Source organism: Electrona antarctica (genome assembly GCF_951216825.1).
Source record: "Electrona antarctica genome assembly, chromosome: 16".
Classification (NCBI taxonomy): Eukaryota; Metazoa; Chordata; class Actinopteri; order Myctophiformes; family Myctophidae; genus Electrona; species Electrona antarctica.
The window spans coordinates 22,841,321-22,866,753 of NC_136797.1; the positions used below are offsets into that span (position 1 = coordinate 22,841,321).

The 25,433-nt window shown below is 43.2% G+C and overlaps 1 protein-coding gene across 1 annotated transcript in view; it reads right to left on the bottom strand.

The window, feature by feature from the left end:
• fibcd1b (fibrinogen C domain containing 1b) overlaps window positions 1–24,565 on the bottom strand; it is a gene marked incomplete at both ends in the record, with an annotated part of 343,932 nt that extends 319,367 nt beyond the window's left edge. Inside the window, one exon of the mRNA XM_079524855.1 lies at window positions 24,491–24,565. Within this exon, the coding sequence (XP_079380981.1) occupies window positions 24,491–24,565 (75 nt within the window). The remainder of the gene's footprint in view (window positions 1–24,490) is intronic.
• Between the last annotated feature and the right edge of the window lie 868 nt (window positions 24,566–25,433).

Genomic DNA, 25,433 nt, shown 5'->3' on the forward strand with positions numbered 1-25,433 from the left:
AAATAAATACAAATAAAGTATATTCAATCAAATAAACACAATGAGGTAAATACAATTAAAATAAATTAAAGGGATGTTTAACCTGCTTTTGTCAGTACCCCAGACTGTTTTTAGTTGCCCAAATTAGTATTTAGATATACATTTGCTGCCCTGCCCCGTTTTTTTAATTGCTTTTCTAATTTATTTTTCATACAATTTATTTCCCTGATGCTCAAATTCCCCAATACAAAAAATAAATAAATAAACGAAAACATAACACTAGGCTGCAATTGATGTCCTCAAAAATTTCACAATTGAGGACTCCTGTCCAGCAATGTCATACATGGCATTTTGGATAAACTCCCAGGTGGGGCGACACTTCACTGTGTAATGCATTTGAAACACATAGTAAGCCTTAAAACAAAGGTCTACAGCACCCAACAAAGTGTCCGTTTCGATTGCGTTGTCCGACACAATGGCGAAGGCCTGGCTTATGGTCTTCTCATCGCCAAGACACAAAATGTGCGGTAAGGGATCTGCTGTCTCGAGATACTGCACCATGTTGGTCCCCACCTGTTGAGAGAGAGAGAGAGAGAGAGAGAGACAGAGACAGAGACCGAAAGAGAGAGAGAGATATGAAAATGCTAATAGTAACACTGAAACACCCAACATTATTACAATTTAAGTGATTTACAGCAAGCGAGGACAATACAAGGTAATACATCAAAAACATAGAAATACTCATCTAGGATCATAAGTATAAGAGATTAACATCTGTCGTCTAACAGAAGAATATCCATACATTGAAACACAACATAGACACTAGAATGCCAGATCAATAATGACCTGGCATTTGTCTACATAACAACCCATCTACAATTACACAATTAGCCTTTACATAAGCCTGCAAGGTCGTCGAAGCTAGTTTAAGTGCTATGGTCAGTGGTGCGGGCTGAGATGGAGTCTGAAGAGGTGGGTTTTCAGACAATGGTGGAAGGTTGGGTGCAAGTCTGCAGTTCTGATTGCAATGGGAAGTTCATTACATAGTTTTGGACCAAGAAGGGAGAAGAGTCTGGATGTGTGGAGCATTGTCCCAGGTTTTAGTGAAGGTTCTGCCAGCTTCCCTGTGTTATTTGAAGTAGAAAAAGTAAAACTTACTGGTTGGATGTTAATAAAGGCCTTGCAGGACTCATCGATGGTGGGTCTGTGGCTTTTTCTTCCAATCTTATAGGACGATGGAGGAAGCAGACACGGCAGGACCTTCAAAGCTCTTTCTACGCAATATAAGAAGAACACATATTAACATCAATATCTAAATAGTATGCCAATAATATAAAGAGACATTTCTGAAGCAATATTTTATGCCCTTGTGTTGAATGTTGATGACATGTTAGATGTGACATCTAATCAGAATCTTTATAGTCACATCACAGATTTGGGGTACACAGACACAAAGCTGGGCATAGGAGGGGCTAGCGCCTCAAAAATAGCAGATCTACAAACTCACGAGTCTCATTGGGACGTGATGCAAGCTTGTAGATGTGCTAAAACACATCTGTCTGTGTGTGTGTACACACGTAGGGTTGAGATTCGGAGTCGGAGGAATAAGAGGAACCAGATTGTAATCACATTGTCAGAGCTGGTATGTGGACTTCACGTCCGTCTGCTGTACAATTGCAATACTGTTGGTTCTTAAACTATTTCAATTTCAAGGACAACCATAACTCAGTGTGTGTACAAATGGAACCAAATGGACCTGAAACGTTCCATCAGTGTACAAATAGTTATATTTGTACACAAGAGTTACAGACCTGTTAAAATTCATTTGGAACCCACTATAGGAATCATTAAAGGGCACAATTAAGGAATGAGACAGTTAATGAACCGCAATCGTTACAATTCGTAAGGACCCCAAACCTGTGTGAGAGTTCGTAACAAAGCAAGAAATGGCTTACCTGGTGTCATGTCATCATACACTGGGGGCAGTTTACCCTCTCGCTGGGCCATTTCAAGGATTCGGTCACTCATACTAGGCCAGTTCTCGAACAGTTTCGCCCCCGCCTCTGGATAAAGCTGCTGGAAGTCTTGTGATATCTGATACATTTTGGAAAAACAATAGTACAAGAGTGTTTAAAGAAATGATATGGACTTGTACTGTACCTGGAAAGGGGTTAGGGGTAAGAGTCAGTCAATGTTTGTGATTGTCAACACCCGTCCTGTGACCTAAATACTATGATTCTTAGATTGTGTATTATTACTTAACCAAATGAAACTTATAGCATACTTCTGGTCAGGTCATAATAGGTAAACATTTTGGAAAAATAGGTGAACATTCAGTGAAACAAGTTCACAATGTGTCATGCTGTGATGCACATTTATATTGCAAATATTCGGCAGGTGTAGAGGGAGTGGACCAAGTATAGATCCCAGGCAGACTCTACAAAGTATATACTGTAGGAGTGGTTAAACAGACTTCAACAGTTCAAATAATTTCTTACCATGCCGGGATCTACAAGCCTAGGGAACTCCGTCAAGACTTCCTGGACGCTCCTCGGGGCATCCCTAATCCACCTGCCTCTTTGTATAGCTGTCTGTTTCATGTACTCCTCAACTTGAGACACTGGAAATCTATTGTTCTTCAGCCATTCCACCATTTCTTTCAGTTTTTCACAGGACACATCGGGTTCTGTTGAATGTAGTACAGGGGTCATCAGATTAATTATAGCAGCACCTGTGTTTACATCACATCAGTGTATAAGGTCTGTTCAGAAGTCTATATAATCACTTGCATTTGTCCATTCTGGCCTGCTGGGAATACTTTACATGGTTATTAATATTACCTGGTACACCAGGGACGGTCTGTTCCTCCTGATGCTCATGGGCGTGTGCAAGCTGTCTCTGTTTTCTGATGCGCTTCCTTATGTTCCTTAAGCGCTCCTCCAGGAAACCTGTAGCAGGTTTATTTTTTCGAGCAACTGCGTACCAAGCTCCCTGTAAAACAGATTTTATTCATCTTAAATTGGCATAAACCATGAAGAAGGTTACATGGGATTTTGATGAGCAGTCCACAAATGTGTGCGGGACTGTGTACTAGGAAAAACTTGGTAGGTGTGTGTGTTCTGTTTTGTGTGCTGACGGATTAACTTACATAGCCACTGCCTGTAGCAGCTAGAAGACAGGGAAAGTCATGCACCAATGCCATGGCAAGGACTTTCTTGATGTCTCCGTTTGGCCTGTTAAAATAGACGGTTGAAGTTTGTCAAAGAAGAGTGTAAAGATGAGACGGTTATCATTGTCAAATATACGATTCAATAACATAATGTATAAAAGTGTATGTTCACAGAACAATTCATATACAGCTCACTCACGTTTCACCATGGGTGGAAATCAGGTGAGCTACAAGAAGTCTCGCTAGGGACTTTCTCTGCTTGGTGTTGATGGAGCTCTGTACATCCAAACTCCGTAGTATTTCCCTCCCCTGAAGTGTGTCTTGCAGAATCTGGCGTATTGACTATAAAACATAATGAATCACAATGAAAAACTGCCAAATTCTTTTGAGGACTTTTTTCTTTCTCAAATGTTTAGGTTCAGGAGTTACACTGGCTCAGGAGTGCAGTCTGCAGAAAGAAAAGAAAGACAAGAGAAAGGGCATAGAAAAAAGACAGACTAGACTAGGACAACAAGAACTGTGTGGTACTGTAAAATTAAAAAAAATAATATTATAAAATGTTTTTTTAAGTTCTTTTTTTAAGTTTCTTTTTTTGCATTTTCACTGGGATTTTTTTAGTCAATACTTAAGAGGGAGGGAGGTGGGCTGACGCGCTGTCAGCTTGGAATCATACAGAATGGGCGGTACTTCCCACGCCGCCTATTCATCTACCAGATTACCTGACACCTGCGGGCCAACGCCCAGGTAGTATATAATCCCCTGCCTCTCTCAATCTCACAACTCTCCCGGGGAAGCACGCATACAGTACCTACGGCGCACGGTAAGACAGACCCATATTCCCCCCCTCTCTAAATAGCAGTATGATGATGATGATGATAAGGTAGTAATGTGTATTCTCTTACCTCACAGGCCGTTCCAATACTGGATGTATGACACCGTTGGGCTCTGAGGCTATGGCACTGAACTTTCCCTATAACCCCCACCTGTGTTCGATGAGAAGCCCTGGCATGAGTCCTACTTACCGGTAGACGCTCCTCCTCCCCCCTGTAAGAAAATACATTATTATTTAGTTGCATTTGATTTGGCATATTATGCAAAACCCCACCTTGGCTGGAATGGCAAGGCTGCACATTATGCAAACCTGGAATAGCAAGGCTGTCCTAGAGGGGAGGGAAGGAAAACCATAAAAGAAACCCACTTACCTGATACGGTCCTCGGCTGGTCATCCGCTGGTCCGCTGCTGCTGCTCCTCCTTGCTGCCCCCCCCCCCCCCCCCCCCCCCGCTGAAAAGGAAGAAATGAACTGTTGTCTAGTCTAGATGCACTTACCTTGTCTCTACCTTTTCTGTGAAATAAAAACCGTGCCAGAGTGGCCAAATATGCAACTGAATCCTGTGTGACTTGTGTAGAACAGCGACCCCAACAACTTACAAATGTTGGTACCAGCTGCAGGTTCAACACACAGGTTGGTTGTAGATTGTCGATTCCTACATTGGTGCCGTTGTGGATTCTGAATGTGGATTCTTCCACTGGTGCTGGTGCCGGTGCCACAGAAGCACCTTGAGAACCCTCTGCAAAACTTGGTGTGTTAATCTGTAGAGAATCATAGTTAAATTAATGGACTATAGAGCGTCGCAGTCCCTTACCATGGACCAGGAAATGAATCCCAATGCATTTTTCCCATAGACAGTCTTTAAAGACCTTTTAAGCGTCGTACGAAGCCAACTCGAGTCGTGACAAATCATAACACACAAATAATTACATAGAAGAAAAACAACAAAGTGTTGTAACCTGCGGTTTTTTCTACTTTCTAATTCTTTGTTTGGCCCGAAAGGTTTGTTGTCATGATTTGTCACGACAAGAGTTGGCTTTGTCCGCGGCGTAAACGTCTTTAAATAAATACTTTCTGAAACGTCTATGAGGAAAATTAACGGAGAATCATTTCCTGGGCCATGGTAAGGGGCGGGACTGCGACGCTCTATTCCAAAGACTTCTTAAAACATACAGATGAGACAGAGCCAACTTTCGTCAACTGTATTCACAGTTGCGGGATCAGGCAATGCCATCACAAATGTCCTAAATTTGTCTAGCCACATGTAAGTAAGTAATTAAGTAGTAAGTAATCAGTATAAGTAATCAGCAGCAGTGCTTTCAGTTTTCACTTCCATGTAAATGTGCCAGAGTTGGCCATAAGCTAATTTACATCTGTAGTCCCTGAGCAGGCTCTTAAAATGGTAGTAAAACTAAACATACAATGACACATACAGTACAATGCAATACAATACAATACAGATAAAAGAAAGACAGAGTGTATAGTGTGACAGCACACAGCACCATGCGTTGATGCCATGTGTGCATATGTGCCAGCACCCAACACTATGTCCATATAAAAACACAGAACAGATAAAAGAAAGACGTAGTGGGCCAGCACACAACACCATGCGTTGATGCCATGTGTGCATGTGCCAACACCCAACACTATGTCCATATAAAAACACAGAACAGATAAAAGAGAGACGTAGTGGGCCAGCACACAGCACCATGCGTTGATGCCATGTGTGCATATGTGCCAGCACCCAACACAATGTCCATATAAAAACACAGAACAGATAAAAGAAAGACGTAGTGGGCCAGCACACAGCACCATGCGTTGATGCCATGTGTGCATATGTGCCAGCACCCAACACTATGTCCATATAAAAACACAGAACAGATAAAAGAAAGACGTAGTGGGCCAGCACACAACACCATGCGTTGATGCCATGTGTGCATGTGCCAACACCCAACACTATGTCCATACAAAAACACAAATGTAACCTGTATGTAATTGGACCGCTTTTCCAGTCAACACTAAATCTCTACTCAAATTCTCTTTATCAAAAATAGCAGAACTACAAGCTCACAACATGTTCCAAATGGCCCGCTTGGAGCTTGTAGATCTGCTATTTTTTGCAAATCGCCCCCCAGAATATGGATACAGTGGTTAATAGACTCTGTATCTAAGCGAAATGTAGTAACTGTCATCTCTGTACGATTTCACAGCATGGAGACTGTGATAGTCCATAAGAGAACTCTGGTCGACAGCAAAGACACTAGTGGTTGCCTCAACGCAATGAGCAAACAAATGCCTATCAAAACCCACAGTGTCCCACTTTTGGGCAACAAGCTTGACTGATTGATTGATGACTACAATGTTTTTCACTAAGCCAAACTGAGGCTCTCCATCATCATCATAGGACAGAAAAACTGTCATGCCAGGTCTGTATTTTGTACCGTTAACATTGACCCAATTTGGCACAAATGTTTCAGTAAATGGTGGGATATCTTCAAGACCACTTTGTACCTCACCAAAACCATCCATTTCAGCCAGCAGAGTGCTGTGACCCGGACCAATTTCAGTTTCTGGTTTGAATACAGAACCAGCGAGGAGGGAATAGCAGAGAGTCATTTGGTGCCTAAACGCCATTGTCTTGCAAATATTTCTAAAATTGCAGGTGATGTGGCAGATGCGTTTAAAAAATGCATGTTTGGCTTCAAAGCGCATTGACCAGAACTGAATCAGGGGTCCCAACTGTCGAATTGCTTCTGGATAGTGCACCATGAAGTGATGCTTTGGACGGAGGTGCCTATCGGGGTACAGCTCAAGGAACAGAGAGTGGTGCTCTTCAATGATGGCAGCTAAATAAACGGTAACTTCTTGTGTCAGAGATGGAGAGAAAACTATTTCCATGCAATCCAGAAGGAGGAGCAAGAGCTCCCAGTGTTTATTCTCTTCCGGTATGAGGTCCCCAATCATACACGGAAGATGCCTGAGAAGACACCATGTTTGGGATGCAGACTGACGCATTGCCCTTGAAGGATTTTTAAGTTCCTGCTTCCCAATCACAGATGGCTTGTTCTTGACATCAGAAAAGCCATAATCAAAACTGGTTATCCTGAAGTTGAGTGTGTCAAGTGTGAGGTGTTTGTCCTCAATCAAGGAGGCGAGCACCAACTTCAGCTCAAATGGACCCACCCCTTCCAACAAGTCATGCATGATATCCAACACTTTGTTGTGTGTGACATTAAAGTAGGACAAATTATTTAGAATACTGTCCCTGCTAACACCAGTATCTGACAAGCTATGACAGCGAACATCAGCCGCGTAATTTGCCTCATTTCGCATCAGGGTTGCATCTGCCTTTGTCTGTGACTGTGTTGTAGTCCTGTGTGCTTTGCAGATGCGACAGAAATAATTAGCATTGAAGCCCTCTGTAAATCCAAGTATGGCATTCAAACCAAGATTGTCCCCACACAACTGGGCAACTGCAAACCTGATTTCACCCTTAAAGTGAGGTGTGTTTACAGTTATCCCATTGACCTCAAGATCCTTCAGTTCCTCTATGACTGGCCGCAGCACAGCATCAACCTGATAGGATTTGGCATCATCCACTTTGTAAACTGCCACCAGAAAGTGTGATGAGAGTTTTGATGAAAACTCTGGGGGCAAACTCTTGATCATCATGTAAATGAACCCCAACTTGTGAACGCCAACCTTTGCCCCCAGTGGATTTACCGTTTCACAGTCGTCATTATAGATTACAAGTGGAACAGACACTTTGCTGGAGAAGAGAGGATGCTGCTTACAGTATTCCCCATCATAGAAGTCTGAAAGGACTCCATCTTCTCTTTGCTGCCAGGCAAAGATGGCATCCAAAATGCCAGGGATCTCGAGCACTTTTTGCAACAGAGGTTTCAGGGGGACACGATAAAACACGTCTGGCAGTAAGACCTGTCTAACTGTCCCAGTAGCAGGGGCCCTTCTCTGCACAAAGGAGCCTCCAGGGAACATCTCCTCTACCGGCTCAATGAAGTTGCCCGACTTCACAAAATACTTCATCTGTTTGAATTCAGATTCCAACCCTTCAAATGGACTAGCTGCTGCCTCAAAATCATGGGCAAGCGCTTGTACCGCGGGATCATCCTTATGACCAAATCTTTCGAACAGATACAAAGTCTTCCTCTGTAGTGAACCGACAATGTCCGAAACCAAGCTGGTTGTATGTTGCACAACAAAACGGACTGTACTGTAGGTCTGTGCTGATTTAGCCTTAAGGGTTGCTAAAAACTCAGCTACTCTGTCCATTATGGTTTCTTGTTCTAGGTCATCCCAGTAATCATCCTGTTGCACAAAAGCCTCTTCAGGATCAGAATTTGCTGTATTATGCATTTCTACATTCATGGTAACAGATGTGCTCTCTACAGATGCTCTTGAGGCCCCCCTGGAATGCTGTTCAGTGCCATGATGCTGGCCTGGAACAACAGGATGGTCTTTCAAAAGGTGTCTTCTGAAAGACCGCACAAACCCAAAAGTCCGCCTGCAACCATTTTCATAGCACTGCCAAAATGTTGAAGCAGAAGTCATGGAATGCACTGCCCTCAAATGAATAAACAGAGCCTTGGCATCACCGGCTATGGCTTCTTTGCAGCGGAAGCATGTATATGCCATCATTACAAAAACTTCCGATCAAACCTAAAATGTTTTACTCACAAGTTCCTTGTGGTGTTTCTGAAACTTGACACGCTGTCCGATTTTTGGTATTAGTGCTGCAATGGCATTGGTGTCCAACAATAGGAAACTCTCCTCATCAACCTCCTCCTCTGAAATTCAAGAATGAAAATAAAGAAATAAGTAAATGTTACAAATGTAGGCCAGTCACAATTATTATTACAATTTTAAAACACATTGAGAGCCCATGCAAAACTGCCCAAAAATCACTTTCACCTAGAAAATCCATTCACATTTTTTATAATTCAGCTGACTGTGGAGACACATGCTGGAACTTTTTACTTTGAAATGTTTTATAGTTTCTGAGTTATTGAATTTAAACGCCAAATGCATTCTCAATGGCGAAAACAAACTTTGGCACCACGTATTAAAAAAAAAAAAAAAATCATTGTTTCGATTTTTTTTAATTAAAAAAAATATATATATTAAAAAAAAATCAAAACAATTATTTTTTGGGAGGATTAGCAGCCAGAAATATCTACAAGCTCACAATGCAATCTGTTGTGAGCTTGTAAATCTGCAATTTTGTTTTTTAGCAACAAATGGTGTGGATTTAGTAACAAACTGGATATGGCTTCCTTAAAATATATCAAAATAGTTTATAGTACAACATTGCCTCAATAAAAATGTATTTACCTTTAAATGTCTCAATTAAATTAGAGAGTTGCCATGCAGTCAGCATCTCTGCAACAAAACTGTCCATGGTGAAACTCCATGACTAGAATGAAATCAGATTATCTAAATTAGAAAACAGAATGACTTGACATTTATTGTAAACTTAGCGAATGTAGTAATAATTTGTGATGAGGCAACCTGCGTTTGCACTTCAAAAACAAATAACTATCGAAATTGGTTCTAGCTTGCAAAGCCTATTCTAGTTTAGGCACAACGCTGCCTGTCACCGAGGCTAACTGCCGGTAGAATACACAAATATAGCCGTATATAGTAAAAGCAGTATAAAGCAGACGAAATAACTATCTTTACATGAAGTCAATGTAATCATTCACGGTGTATTGTCCCTGTTCTCATGCATGCAACATGCTAACCATGCTATGTTTAGGCACAACGCTGCCTGTCACCGAGGCTAACTGCCGGTAGAATACAAAAATATAGCCGTATATAGTAAAAGCAGTATAAAGCAGACGAAATAACTATCTTTACATGAAGTCAATGTAATCATTCACGGTGTATTGTCCCTGTTTCTCATGCATGCAACATGCTAACCATGCATGCTATGTTGTCAACACTGCCGGTCACCGAGGATAACACCATGCTAACCATGCTAGCCATTAGCCCCTCTGCTCATAGTAGCCTATGAATCATAACTATCATATGCTATGATAGTTATCCCATGACGTCTCGTTTCTGTTTTGCCAACATGGAGGCTAAAGCAAAGCTAGGCCTCATAGTAGTTTAATACAAGTAATAAAAAGAAAACTCACGATGGATAAACGCCGGTCGGGTGAAGTGAGCTGAACTCTGTTGTTGTTGTTGTTGGTGGTTTGTTCACTGCTCAGCCGAGTCAGCCCGCGCTTTTCTGTAACGTGTGTGTGTGTGTGTGTGTGTGTGTGTGTCACGTGTGTTGTGTGCGCGCGCCGCGCGGGTGCTGGGAAGTGACGTAGAAAGTACAAAACAGAGTTATATTGCCTCCTCAGACAACAGCTATATTGAAGAAAAGCTTTTAGATCTAATAAACAGAAAATCCCAAAGCGCGCGCGAGTGGCATACTGGGAACTTAAAGGTACACACACAGTCCCACTGGCAAATGTCACAAATGTGTTTTTCTGTTCAGGCTGTTAATTTGTTTCCTTTTGTACGCAATTAATCAATTGATTGTTTTATTAACAGTTTGCAGAATTACAGTACATATCCAATCGTGTCACCCCACTGGGGGTGTTTTTGGGGGTCTCAAGGTTCGGGGACCCCTGGGGACCCCCAGGGACCCCCACATGGTAGCTCTTTCATTTCTCAACCGTTTTGGACAGGGGTCGGTTTGTTGGAATCGTGTCACCCCCCTGGGGGCGTTTTTGGGGGTCTCAAGGTTCGGGGACCCCTGGGGAACCCCAGGGACCCCCACATGTTACTCTTTCATTTCTCAACCGTTTTGGACAGGGGTCGGTTTGTTGGAGTCGTGTCACCCCCCTGGGGGCGTTTTTGGGGGTCTCAAGGTTCGGGGACCCCTGGGGACCCCCAGGGACCCCCACATGGTAACTCTTTAATTTCTCAACCGTTTTGGACACAAATGCACCCAGTGTCACAAATGCACCCAGAAACGATATATTTCAAATGTTTTAAAATAATCAAGGGGTATGTATCCCCACTTACTTTTTCGACCCGATTCCTACGGTTGTGGTCTCATCTCTCTACAATGTCAGGAAGTGGGTGTAAACGCCTACTATCGGTCCCTTGCCCTCGAAACACGTCTGGAAAAAAGTGAGACAATTTTCGGACTCAGCACGACAAGCTGAACACGCTGATATGTGTTTCCCAGCACACGGACTTACGGTTCTCTTAATTGGCTAGCGTTAGGGTTAGTTTTCAATGCGCGATAGCTCGGGAACGATAGGTCCGTCAGCCAAGTAATTCACATGGGCGCGTACAGCTCTCCAAGATCTACGCTCCGATAGGTCCGCGCTTCTCGTGCGACACCCGTAGCAAGAGTTCTCCAACTCTGACCTGTAATCCACAAGCTTTATAGACATGGTAAACCTTAGAGTGTATTGAATGGTGAAATGCTAACCCTAATTTTGAGAACCACAGGTCCGTGTGCGGGGAGACACATATTGGCGCGTTCGTCAAATCGATAGCTATGCGTGGATGTAAGGCACGCCCATTTTCGACCTTTGTGGGAGGAGCTATCGCGCCTCAAAGTCTAACCCTAGTTTTCAGAACCACATGACCGTGTGTGGAGAAACACATATCAGATTGTTCGTCCTGACAAGCTATAGAACATACTAAAATATGGGCCTCTAATATCTAATGGTTTTTGACTTAGTGGCCTTAGAGAGGCTAGAAAAATAACAAAACATTTCTTTGCAACGGGACCAATTCCATTAAATCCAGCGTGGCAAAGTGAGTCAGAATAAGTAGTTTTTATAAAAAAAAAAAAATATTTGTGTTTGTGGGGTCCAAAAAACGTGTCTAAAAAAATATCTAAAATATTTAGAAGTGTCGTAGAGACTTGAAACCAATTCCATTGGATTCCCCGTGCTTCAGACATGGATAGACACCCTTTGTTTTAGAAAAATTGGTTTTTCCCTGTCGTCTATAGCTTAAAAGGGGCTCGACGCCGCACAGGGGTCATGGGCGTGACCTTTAATAGTTAGAAGTGTCGTAGAGACTCATGACCAAGTTCAATGGATTCAGCTTGATGAGACGAAGAAGAAATTTGCCTGCTCAAAACAAACGGACAAATTTAGGATTTTTAATTGATTTTAACGCGTTGGAGGCCACTAAAAATCCAATTTTGTAAGGATTCCTCTAAATACACTTCCCCCCCTATGTCAAGTAAGGGAAATCTAATGGTGTTAGTTTTAACTGTCTAGAAGACTTAGAAATGGGTCAAATTGCTGTTTGAAAGTTTAAAAAAAATCATATTTTCTCGAATTTTAGTCATTTTGCTCCAAAACTCCTTCTACCCCCACTAAACCAATGGCGCTGAATCAGAATATGTAGGTTATATCTCAACCCGACAACCAGAAGTGCCTTAAGTTACCATGTGGGGGGTCCCTGGGGGGTCCCTGGGGGGTCCCTGGGGGTCCCCGAACCTTGAGACCCCCCACCCCCCCCGTCGTCGTCCACTCACACACTTAACAGCCTTTGTATTGAGTTTGTGCTTGAAATGTACTGTAATTCTGCAAACTGTTAATAAATATTTCAATCAATCAATCAATCAAGCGGGAAAATCAATAAAGCCAACCTCTGGGTTAAAATAACCCAGCGCTTTGACCCAGGGGTTACCCAGGGTGATGGGTAGACAGAACAACCCAGCAGTGTGTTTACATTAACCAAATAAACCAGAATAATGGCTGAACGAAATTAACCCAGCAACCTCTGGGTTAAAATAACCCAGGCAGGTGTTGAAGCGCTTTGACCCAGGGGTTACCCAGGGTGATGGGTAGACAGAACAACCCAGCAGTGTGTTACAGTAACCAAATAAACCAGAATAATGGCTGAACGAAATTAACCCAGCAAGGTGTTCATAGAAATAGCCCAAGACTTCTCTGTGTGTAAAGATGACGCATATATACGTCCAAGGCACCCCGTGGTTTTGATTCTAAAGACGTGTATACACGTCATTATTGTTAACACATTTAGGCCTGGCGTCAAAATACAAAAAACGTTCGCTCTGAAAGAATATATATTCAAAGATTTGTGCCGCATTTTTACAATTTTTCAAAAATAGCAGACCTACAAGCTCGTAGCGTGCCACTCGGTGGCGCGCTATGAGCTTGTAGATCTGCTATTTTTCAATAGCTAAAGTATAACATAATGCTTAGTTAAAACACCAAAAGGGGTTCCCGCCCAGAATGGGTTAAGTACAATGTTGAGATATTCTTACTTTACTATTTCCAATTTTCAATACTTTCACTCCATTGTGAGTACTTCTCCCACCACTACTGGCCAGAGGCAGGAGACAGCAGTCATGGATATGCAACGCGAATGGGAGAGCAATCCTGTTGTAGAGCGGCCGATGGAAATCAAATTCTACTGCCTGCCTTCTGGTCTTTGACCTCTTTCACTCCAGGCTCCTCAGAAGATGAGAAACCTTGCCCATCAGGTCAACTTGCTGACATATCTGTCAATACAGCCTCGTGTAGGAGGTAGGCTATAACCTTGCCCTGGCCTGGCTGTGCACCATATACCTTCTAGGCACTCTGTTGTCTGTTTGGCTTTCTTCTTAATCCAGTCAATAGTTACACAAACAACACAAGCTACGGTACACAAGTTTGTGATATTGTTGTGCTGGGAGAAACATGTGGTTTCTTTAAAAGAAGAGAAAATTCCTAACTGCCATTGAAAAATATTGATTTCTTTTTTTCTATTGCTTTTATTGCATTCATTCCCTCAATCTACCATGTGACACACGTCACACACACACACACACACACACACACACACACACACACACACACACACACACACACACACACACACACACACACACACACACACACACACACACACACACACACACACACACACACACACACACACAGTGGGCCAGTCCCCAACGGGCACCACTCTAGAGGCTCTGGATAGGGCCCAAATTAGTCGATTGATCACACCTGATCACCTCTAGAGCTGGCCTGTTCTGACATTACAATGGTGTTCTGATATCTGCATAGACTCCACATTTGGGCATGCCTGATAAATAACTCCATATTTGGGCATAAAAGGGACACAGACATAATAACTGGGTGGGGCATTCATTTCCAACTTGCATCGTTCCAAGTAGGCCAGTGCCCAACGGGCACCACTCTATAGTAGCCTATATCAAAATATAATAATCAAGCAAAGAAACCAACCACATGTGCGCTCACTCGCACGCACTCCAGAAATGCCGTACTCCAAAACAAACAACCATCCCCAGGAGCAACCAGACAATTAGATACAATCAGATAAATAAATTTAAAACAGTTCTTTGGATTACCAGTGAGGCAATATGGTAATAATAATGCTTTGGGGCATATGTGCCTTGCAGCCAGTCCAAGTGAGACTAACTAACAGAGAAGGCAGAAGGCATTTGCATGTTCCTGGGAGTTTTGCAAGAGGCTGTGTGGGCTTTTGTTTTTGTTGGAGGTGTTTGGGATTAAAACCTTGAGACAGATATGCTTCATGGCTGTCAATCAACAAACTACATTAACCCTATAACAATCAGAAAAGAAAAACAATATGTCTGAGACTTTATATTTTTAGTTAAATAACTAAAATAAATAAAGGGTCCGTACCTGCGTCAGTAATTATTTATGCTGTAAACAAACTGTATTGCAGACCCAAAAGGAAATACAAAACTGTTTCTTTTGAAATTTAAACAAAATAATAATTCAATTCAATTGAACAATCAACATTTAAAAATAGTGTTAATGCTCAAATATTTTGGCAAAAAAATATCTACAAAGCTCACAACGCATCAAAGTGCATCACATCGCATCACAACGCAACGTGTTGTGAGCATGTAGAATGGCTGTAGAGAGTCCCTGTGGAGGGATGTGGTAACAGTCTGATTAACCCTTAAGAGAAAGGTTTCCACAGTAGCGGGAACCTCTCTTACATCAACTCTAACTGCAATTGATGCCTGTCTGGATTAATACTTTCATTAACTTGTTTGAGTTGTTTCTCATAATACATCAACTCTTTAAGTGCATTAGTGCAATTGATACCTGTCTGGAACAATACCCATTTCATTTGTTTGCATTGTGTGTACACTACACAAGTATTCTATTCTACTCCCCTCTGGGAGGGTGGGTGGCTTGCTAGATATGTTTGGGTTTTGGTTTTGTTGAATTGTATTTTCAGTAGAAAAATAAGATACTATAGCCTGTTATCTGATATGCAGTACTCCCAGTTCCTTATGTTAGTTCATTTTTCAATTTCAATTTTGGAGATGGTTTGACTTTTCAGTGTCCCGTGTAAAAATGTCTTCATTATTTAAAACTTTGTTTATTGGGATTTCTTTGTTCATGAAATGGGCCTTTTTACTTTTTTCTTAATTAAAAGAAGAAAAGGAAATAAATATATATATCGGTGAAAGATAGAGCAGACAACACTAAGAAACCCTCGCTGCAGTGCACCGCACGCAATGCTTGCATCGCGTTATGATTTTCAGCTAATTATTATTAGTAGTAGTAGTAGTAGTAGTAGTAGTAGTAGTAGTAGTAGTAGTAGTAGTAGCCTCATTCTTACAGGTTGATCTTTTGTATTCGCTGTGACATTTTCCTAAAATAAATTGTGTTTCATTCTGTGTCGTGGATGTCATCGTGACACAACAAACACTTTCGAGAAATAAGTTTCCAGGCAATTTAATTGAACAAAAAGAAAACTGCATATTGCTCCACCCAGCTGTGTACAATTAAGGACCACTCTGCTCTCCCCTTGTCATTCTCTCCGGAATCTGTTAGAGTGAACATTACTATAATGACTTAACAAAATCTTTGTATTCTTTCTTTGTCCCAGCCTTTTTCCTATCTTTTCCAGCCTCCTCCTCCACCACCAGACAATGTAAATGTCCCCCAAACAGAATGACAAAAGGGAGAGAAGATAGTGGCGAGGTAGGGTCAGATGACACGGGCAGATACAGGGCGGCGGAACAAGGCCAAAGGCACTAGGGACATTATGACCGTTTCGTTTATAACCTTCCCCAGTCTTAAAGGCTTTGCACAAACGCGGCAAAATGGCCTCGGCAAGTGCAAAGTAAGATCGACTCCCAATCCGTTGCAATAAAACGCCCCATTCAACATGGAGGTGCTGTACTGACTCACTTTCCATGCAAAAAGGAGTGCACTTCACTTACATAACGAGTTCACCGTGATGGTTCATTACTACTACTCGCTGATACCACCCAACACACTCACTCTCTCCACTCACACCTTCGCTTCGCTCACACCTTCCATTAAGAGCAGAGAGGCCTACACACTCCTGTTAACCGCAGGCTTTGATTTTACAACTTGAAACGCTCGGGCATTAACGTTAAACGCACACCATCATGCATACACTATTATGCAAATGCCCTGTTTATGCATGTTTATACTGTGAATCCAAACATGCATTTGCATATAATCTGGGTTTTATGCAGAATTGAACGGCGAAGCATTAAACCGCATGAACCCAGATAGCGTCCTATTCTGGGGTGGGGGGGCGAACTGTCTGTGAAAATGGCAGATGATCAGATAGTTGAAGGGCCACTTTACCCTGTTTGCAACCAGATCTTATATTTTAACCCATTTTGACCTGAGATCAGATTCTAAAAATGTCTTCAACATCCTGACAGTTTTCTGAAAAAGCTATGTTTCTATGTCAGTCGTTCTTCGATTTTTCAAAAATAGCAGACCTACAAGCTCGTAGCGCGCCACTCGGTGGTGCGCTATGAGCTTGTAGATCTGCTATTTTTCAATAGCTAAAGCATAACATAATGCTAACACCAAAAGGGGTTCCCGCCCAGAATGGGTGAATGATGTTTACCATAGGACACAAGATACTCCATGTGTGTAATGTGTGTTTCTAGATATTTTGTCATGACGACGCCATGTTCATGACTAAAATTTGTCATGAAAATGTGGTCTCACTTCCTTCCTGGACTACAAGTCACACCTCCACACAGCCTCCCTCCTCTCCACAAGGAGGGGCAGTGCACTAAAGCATTATGGGCATTGTAGGAATTCAGCAATCCAGTCAAACCCTAGTCAAACACACAGACCATATAGGGTGCAAATTTCAAATTGTGCTTCTGTTATACTACATATACTATTAACATTCGTTAACAGTTTGACGGCCGCTAATTGTTTAATCCAGGGTCCCACCGCGTGTATAACGTTATACCCGACATTTGTTTAATGCGTTTAATTTGCCGTTTTAAAATAATTAAAAAGAAACAGCGGATTTATCCGGGACCTGTTGACGAGGCCGTCGCGTTATGATGACGAAATCGGAAATCAAGTCATCATCTGGGCTGCTAGGGCTTCTGGGAAATTGAGCTCAATGTAAGTGGACGGGGGGTTTGTTTGGACTACAATGCCTCATGGAGGCGGATCCTGTAGCGCATTGTAATGGCCGCTGTTGCTGATGATCAAAACATGCCGACGGACCATTTTTCGCCGGATTTTCGTCGTTGAAAGAGCAAATACTTCAGCGTATGCTCTAACGGTAATAAAACAATCTCGGCAGCATAGAATATTTGATTAAATAGCGGGTAACGCGTTTTATGGACTCAAACTGTTAATAGAACGTTAAGGAACCGGAATCGTTAAAATCCTAAAGGATCCCAACCCTTATAGTGACGCGCTGTGAGCTTAATGTAAAACAGGCAGGGGGCCTAGTATAGAGCCCTGGAGGACTCGGGCCAATGAAGCATGGTTTTCTGTGGCTAAACACAGGCTTTGATCCTACGACTGAACAATCAGGCGTTGTCGTCAAACGCAAAACAAAAACAAAAAACATACGCATTAGCATATAAATGCATGTTTAAGTATTTTTACACTTTATATGCAGCAAACACGTTTGGACTTATTTGTTTTATACAGTACTTAACTTTGCCAACTTGTCACAGAGGTGACAGGAGACCAAATTCACATTCAAGGATCATCAACATCATCGAGAAAAAAATGAAATAAATTTGACTTTAATATTCATAAATGGCACCAGTCCATATTTTTTCACAAGTGGAAGGTGAATAATCTCCCGCTGTTCACATAAAGAACGGCATCAAACCAAAATCAATGACTCTGAAGGATTGCTTTCCCTGGATAAATTTAATAAGCTGCCTCCTCCCTTTTCCCTCCCATCGCTCTCCTCCTGAACACATGGCCACGGTGTGCGTGTGTGGTACTGTGTCGTACACACAAGGCACTGTACTGTATGCGTAATCTAACAGAAGCACAGTGTACGCGTACTGTACGTACGCCACCATCCACCTTTGTACTCGAAAGGTATACGAAATGCAAACCCTGCAGATAAACCCTGATGGTTGATTTAATTGTACTCCCAAAATACCCCGATCTACAAGCTCAGTGAGCTTGTAGATCGGCTAATTCCGTGCTGGCCTACAAATCCAGTGGTGGAAAGTATTAAGTACATGTAGTCAAGTAATGTACTTGAGTATAATTTTGAGGAACATCTTATAGTAAAATGTTGTACTTTTTACTCCATGACAATAAGGAAACTTTAGTTACTATAGTTATTTGTAGATTTATATTATTATTATTACAAAACCTACCACTTTTAGCCTTTTGTAGATCTATTTTCAGAAGATTTGTATAAATGGTAATAGGCCTACATTTGAAAACTGCATAATGAGACTGTACGGCGCACTGACGAAAAGAGAGTTGAGCCAGAAGGCAAAGCTCTCTGTCTACCGAGCAATCTTCGTTCCTACTCTCACCATATGGTCATGAAGTGTGGGTCATGACCGAAAGAATAAGGTTGCGACTACAAGCGGCCCGAAATGAGTTTTCTTCGACGGGTGGCTGGCATCTCCCTTAGAGATAGGGTGAAAAGTTCAGTCACACGAGAGACTCGGAGTAGAGTCGCTTCTTCTTCGCCTGGAAAGGAGCCAGCTTAGGTGGTTCGGGCATCTGGTTAGGATGCCTCTCTGGCGTCTCCCTATAGGGAGGTCCTCGAGGCACGTCCCACTGGGAGGAGACCTCGGGGCAGACCAAGGCGCAGTTGGAGGAAACACATCGACTCACTAGCCTTGGAACGTCTTGGGATACCCCAGGGCGAAGTCACTAATGTTGCTCTGGAGCCCCCGCAACCCGGCTACGGATAAGCGGTATGAAGATTGATGCATGGATGGATAATGAGAACTTTTTACCTTTGGTACTTTAAATATATTTTGATGCCAATTGTACTCAAGTACATTTTGAATACCACGCAGACTTTTTGATTATACATATTACTGCATTGCTGTTTTTCTTGGAACTTTTACTCAAGTTACACTTACAGTGTATAAAAATGAGAGACAGGAGAGAGTGAAGCTGAGGTTGTTAGAGGCATATCTGCTGCCATGGCAGGCAGAGCCACCCACAGGGAAATCACAGGCCCAGTGAACCAGGAAGAGCTCTGCTCCGCTGCAGCCTGTGATCCGCTCCACGTGTTGTGGCCTCCCCTCTATACCTCCGGCCAGCTCAGCAAGTTCATTAGTCGGACAAGGTTACCGAGAGAAAACCATATAGCCAGACAGCTCAAAACCACAGCGCACACACCCCAGCGTGCACACACCCCACGCACGCACGCACGCACGCACGCACGCACGCACGCACGCACGCACGTAACAAACCCTTCTCTGATATAAGGCTGCTACCAAAACAACTCTTTCACGTATCCTAATTGCCTCCAATACCTGTAGTATAGTATCTCAAACTTTGTTCACCACTATCTGACGATATGTCGTGCCAGGGGACCAGTCATGCAAGATGTGTGTCGTTGAAAGATATTCCAGAATTATATTTTTGTTTTATATAAATAGCAGATCTATACAAGCTCACAATGCATCACACCTTAGGCTTATAACTGATCAGCTATTTTCAAGTTGCCGATGTACAGTGTACGCCTGACGTCGAAATAAAAAATAAGTCTTCTGAAAGAATATATATATTTCAAAGATTTGTGCCACATTTTCACGATTGTTCAAAAATAGCAGACCTACAAGCTCGTAGCGCGCCACTCGGTGGCGCGCTATGAGCTTGTAGATCTGCTATTTTTCAATAGCTAAAGTATAACATCATGCTTAGTTAAACACCAAAAGGGGTTCCTGTCCAGAATGGGTTAAAGTGGTTAGACTGATTTATATTAGCTCACTGAGGACCCCCTCGAGCACCCACCCACTGGGCGTCCCCCCGGAACCCACTCTGAGAACCTCTTGACTTGTTTCTTTGTTTTTGTTTTCCATGCAAAGCTATTACCCGGTGTTGTTAATATTGTATTCTGATGCGTCATGCTGAAACTGGTAATGATTATATACTAATTAAGCGGGAGAGCGATATTATGATGAGAGAACAGAAGACAAGATTAAACTAAAGAGAGATGGCCATGTCAACATTCTTTCTCACCAAAGGGGGTATTATTCTGTGCATCTGTTTGTGCATGTCTGTGTGTGTCTGTGTGTGTGTGTGTGTGTGTGTGTGTGTGTGTGTGTGTGTGTGTGTGTGTGTGTGTGTGTGTGTGTGTGTGTGTGTGTGTGTGTGTGTGTGTGTGTGTGTGTGTGTGTGTGTGTGTGTGTGCGTGTATATCTACTTGTATTAGCCTACTATACTTTATGAGTATAATAGAATTTGAGAGACCATCATTGTGATGACCATTTAATAATCCTTACATTATGCTTACAATTAGGAAGTTAGTAGTGTAAAGTATACATTTGCTTAAGTACTGTACTGTAGTCTACTTAAGTACACTTATATGGTATTTGTGCTACACTTGAGTATTTCCAATTTCCAAAACTTTTACTTCTACTCCACTACAGTACATCTCAGAGGCAACTAGTGTACTTATTTGACAGCTATAGTTACTATATTACTTTGTAGATTTGGATGACATTACCCACAGCCCTATACTCGAAAATAGACTTTGAAATACTTTGAAAATAGACAATCTACAAGCTTACAATACGATATATGCGAAGCCTTGTGAGCTTGTAGATCTTGTAGCTATTTTCAAACGTTTTGTGTTGCGTTTGGGTTGGGCATTCAGAGGTTGGGTTGTGTGTGTGTATGTGTGTGTGTGTGTGTGTGTGTGTGTGTGTGTGTGTGTGTGTAGTAAATGGTGAATGGTGCATTTATATAGGCCTAGAGCTTTTAATCCACAGCTCTACATTCACCCAGTGTGCACACATTCAATTCAATGTAATCAAAAAAGTCAACCAAAGAACATCCTTGTACAGGATCTCCTCACTAGTCCAAAACACCTTGAAGACCCTAACAGGAGCCCTTGTACAAGGTTTCTTCCAATATGCATGCACCTCTTGGTACCACAGCACCTCAAGGGCGCGTTATTATTTATCCCACCACAGTTCTAGGAAAGCCCTGCTGTGATTGGCCAGTAGTCGTTGTGATTGACAGTTCTCGTTTTTGCGACCAGTCATTAGTCCTACAACTACAACCTATCTCAAACCCTCACCCTAAACCTAACCCCCCACGGGGCAGCACACCTAAACCTAACCTTAACCCATGTCTAACCAATGACTAGTCTAAACTAAGTATGCACCCCCCTAAACCTAACCCGAACGGCCTAACCTCAGTAAAACGATGCCTTCCCGGGAGCCAATCAGACACATGGTGAGGCGGGTCTACCCTAGAACGTTGGTGGGATTCATAATCACGCCTCAAGGGCCCTTAAAACAAGGCCCCAGACTTCCCTACCAACAGCCAATGAGAAATGTGAATCCCTTGACTCCTTCAAAACCACTCTCAAAGCACCTACGGGCGGATGCAATTCGAAACTGGACCCATAAAAAAGGCAGAGTCCTCAAAATAGCAGTTTTTGTATTGACTTGTGCTTTGGTTTGAAATGTACAGTACCCATACATACTGTGAAATATTTTTCCCAATCAATCAATCAATTAATTCATACACCAATGGTGCTTTTTTTTATCCAATGCGTTTTACATAGATTGTGCATCACATTCACCGATGGCGACGGAAACCATGCAAGGCACCAACCTGCACATCAGGAGCAATTAGGGGTTCAGCATCTTGCTCAAGGACACTTCGACACTAACTCATGGGTGAGCCCGGGATCGAACATTCCCCTCACATTCCCATCCGGCCTCTCTACCGGCCACTCTATACCCCTGAGCAACTGCTGCCATGCTGTGTGTGCATGCATACGTGTAGCGTGCGTGCGTGCGTGCGTGCGTGCGTGCGTGCGTGCGTGCGTGCGTGCGTGCGTGCGTGCGTGCGTGCGTGCGTGCGTGCACCGTCCGTATCCATATGCATTTGTGTATATGTATGTGTCTTGCATGTGTTTTCGTGCCCGCCAGGGGCATGCTGGTTAGCATGTCAGTGGAATGCCTTCTGCTCATCATGAGCAGCACAATCCATGTCAGCTCTCTAGAAACTTCTGAGCTCTCGTGCAGCTCTGCTATCGATTACCCTCAGAGACGGTATAGTATAGGCCAGACGGTATAGGCCAGGGTATAGCCTATATCCTGAACTAAATGACTTCCAAGATGCTCTGTCTTTAGTCTCTCTGCCTGTGTGTGTGCGCGTGCGTGTGACGTGTGCGTGCGTGCGTGCGTGCGTGTGTGTGCGCGTGCGTGTGTGTGTGTGTGTTTTAGGACCATATAATATTCCCACGTGAAACAATGTAATTAAAAGTCAGATTTCTATATATTTTTTAACAGGAAGCTCCTGTGCCACAGTGCCTGTATGTGCAAGATAATGGTGTCTGTATACAATCTTGCAGTGCACAATGAACAAACAGATGCAAACCATATCAAAACGCAGCCTCCGTAAAATCTGAATCCCCCCCCCCCACCGCCCACCCCCTTTTTCCCCTCACTGTATACGTTTCTTTTCCCTTTTTACCTCCTTTATGCTGAATTCCTGTTCTGTTCTTTGACTATATAGAAGTGTCTATTTGTACGTCTCTAAATGTTTTGATGAATTGAACAAGGTGGACCCTCTTGTAAACAAGTGCAATGCTTAATTGGGTTGTCCACTCACAGTTAACAGTCTTTGTATTGAGTTTGTGCTCGAAATGTACTGTAATTCTGCAAACTGTTAATACATATTTCAATCAATCAATCAATCTACGGTATGTTTTCCTCAAATGGATAGAAACAAATACCACGTCATCTGGGTTGAGAATGAGATTCATAGGCATGTACATCTCTGCAGACAATCCTGTTCCCACACAGCAGAATCTCTGGCGTTCCCTGATTGCACCAGGATTGCACGCACACACACACACACACGCACGCACGCACACACGCGCGCGCGCCCTGACCTTGCCAGCACATCAACCATTCCCACAAAGTGATTTCGTAAAGCTATACAGTAGAACAACAACGCAGCTATAGCCCACCACGTCCACTCCCGCGAGGAGAGAGCAGACAGACTTATAAAACCCACTCAAAGATTGTCAGTGCAGTTTCATCCTCCATGGCAATTATAAAGAATGTTAAATATTGTGTCTCGGGCTTGAATTTGAATAACCCAAAAGGAATGCACCACAAATGGAAAGGAAACACAAATAAGGCTGTGTGTGGAAAAAGCAACCGACACAGATGCGCAAGCCAACAGGCAGCAGCATTCACACACGTTACTACATGCACCACCACCACCACCACCATGCTCGCTATATTATCCTCCTTCAGTGCGCCCTTATCACTGGAACACATCGGTCGCCACTCGCCGGTATCTTATAACGCAGTCTTATATATGCCTACACGATTTGCATGAACAACAGCAACATCATCGCCAGGCGATTCTCTGCATGTGAACCGCTGGTGGGTTTGGGATACGATTAATACGTTATGAATAATGATGACAGAAACATTAAGATAAGACAGCGTGGAGACAGACGAGACTATAGGGCAAGCATCGCCGTTTCTTTTCCACACTGTGCAGAGAACATCTCCCCAGCAGAGAGCTCTCCTCTTTTACGCGGCGTGATATACACTGCACCAAGCGCGTGCATATGCAGCCCCTATAACCTAGCTCTGGTCCATATAGCCTTACTGCTTTGATTCTGCCCTGCATAATCAAAGCAGTAAGGCTACGGACCAGAGCTACCCCCCTACCTAACCCCACTAACAACCCATAGACCAATTGATTTCTCAACCTTTTATGAATTTCGAGGACGTGTCGGATGCCACCGCGACCCTCATTCGACATGCATGTTTAATGTAGCCCCCCCAATCACTGTAAACGACTGTGTTAATCTCACTCCGAGAGTGCAAATTGGAACCAAATGGATCGTCGCGACTCCATTTGGTTCAATGTTGCTGCTGTTGCACACTCTCGGAATTTAAAGACCGCGCGTAATGGTCCATTTGGACCCTGGGCGGTCCCCGGAGGGGACGTTGAGAACCGCTCCACAGACAGTGCCTACAGTATAGCAGCCTCGTTTTCGTTTACATACCTGGTTTTTATGCCGAGAGCCATCTTCGAGTTCTGAAGAGGTGTTCATGACTGATCCCCATTGGTCATTGATCATTCTCCGGAGAATCTTTTCAAGCTCACCCGCCTGTTGTTCCAGGCGACGGGGAAACAAATCAAACCACTCTCTTTTTGTTTTGTTTCTTCCTGTCCTTGGGTTTTATTCCATATGCAGGCGAGTATAGCCTATCCCGTTTAGCCTGCGAAATGATCGCAAACAAACAAAACAAAACTAGGCTACTTCTCCTCGGCCACGTTGAACACACAGCAGAGCAGCGGCGGACAGACACAGACGCACACGCTTCTCGTCGTGTCGTAATAACGCACTTTGAAGAGAACTTCGATTCCTCCAGAGCGTCTCCTCCTATATAGTTATTTGGTTGTTATTCCGTCAGAAACCGACCGATGTGAGGAGGGTCCCCGCGTCCGGCTCCGGTATTAGCCTACTGCTGCACCTTGCCTCACAGACGCATAGAGATACAATCGTATTATAAAGATGTTCCACTCCACTCAAATATTTTACTTAAAAAAAAGCCCAACTAGATTCGTTTCCAGCTATCCAATAATGCTTATAACTGCGTGAGAAATAGTTGAAAAAGATACCGGCGTCCATCCGTCCGTCCCGAGTCCCGACTATGTCCAGTTGTGTGTGAAAGGTTGGTGGTGTGTGTGGAGCAGCAAGCCGCGTCGCTGATTCAATTCCTCCGTCGGATCGACAGCTTTATAGACTAGATTCCGTTAAAACCGTGGCTGCCGCTGACGCGAAGGGATATAAAGCCTCCTTTCGCTTTGCCCTAGTTTAGGCTGATCTGCATTGATGATGGAAGGAAGGTATTTTCACACAGATGCCTTTTGACGGAGGAGAGAGCCGTGGTGCAGCTGGTGGGTCAACATGGTTTCCGCACGGGGCGCTCCTCAGTGCCGAC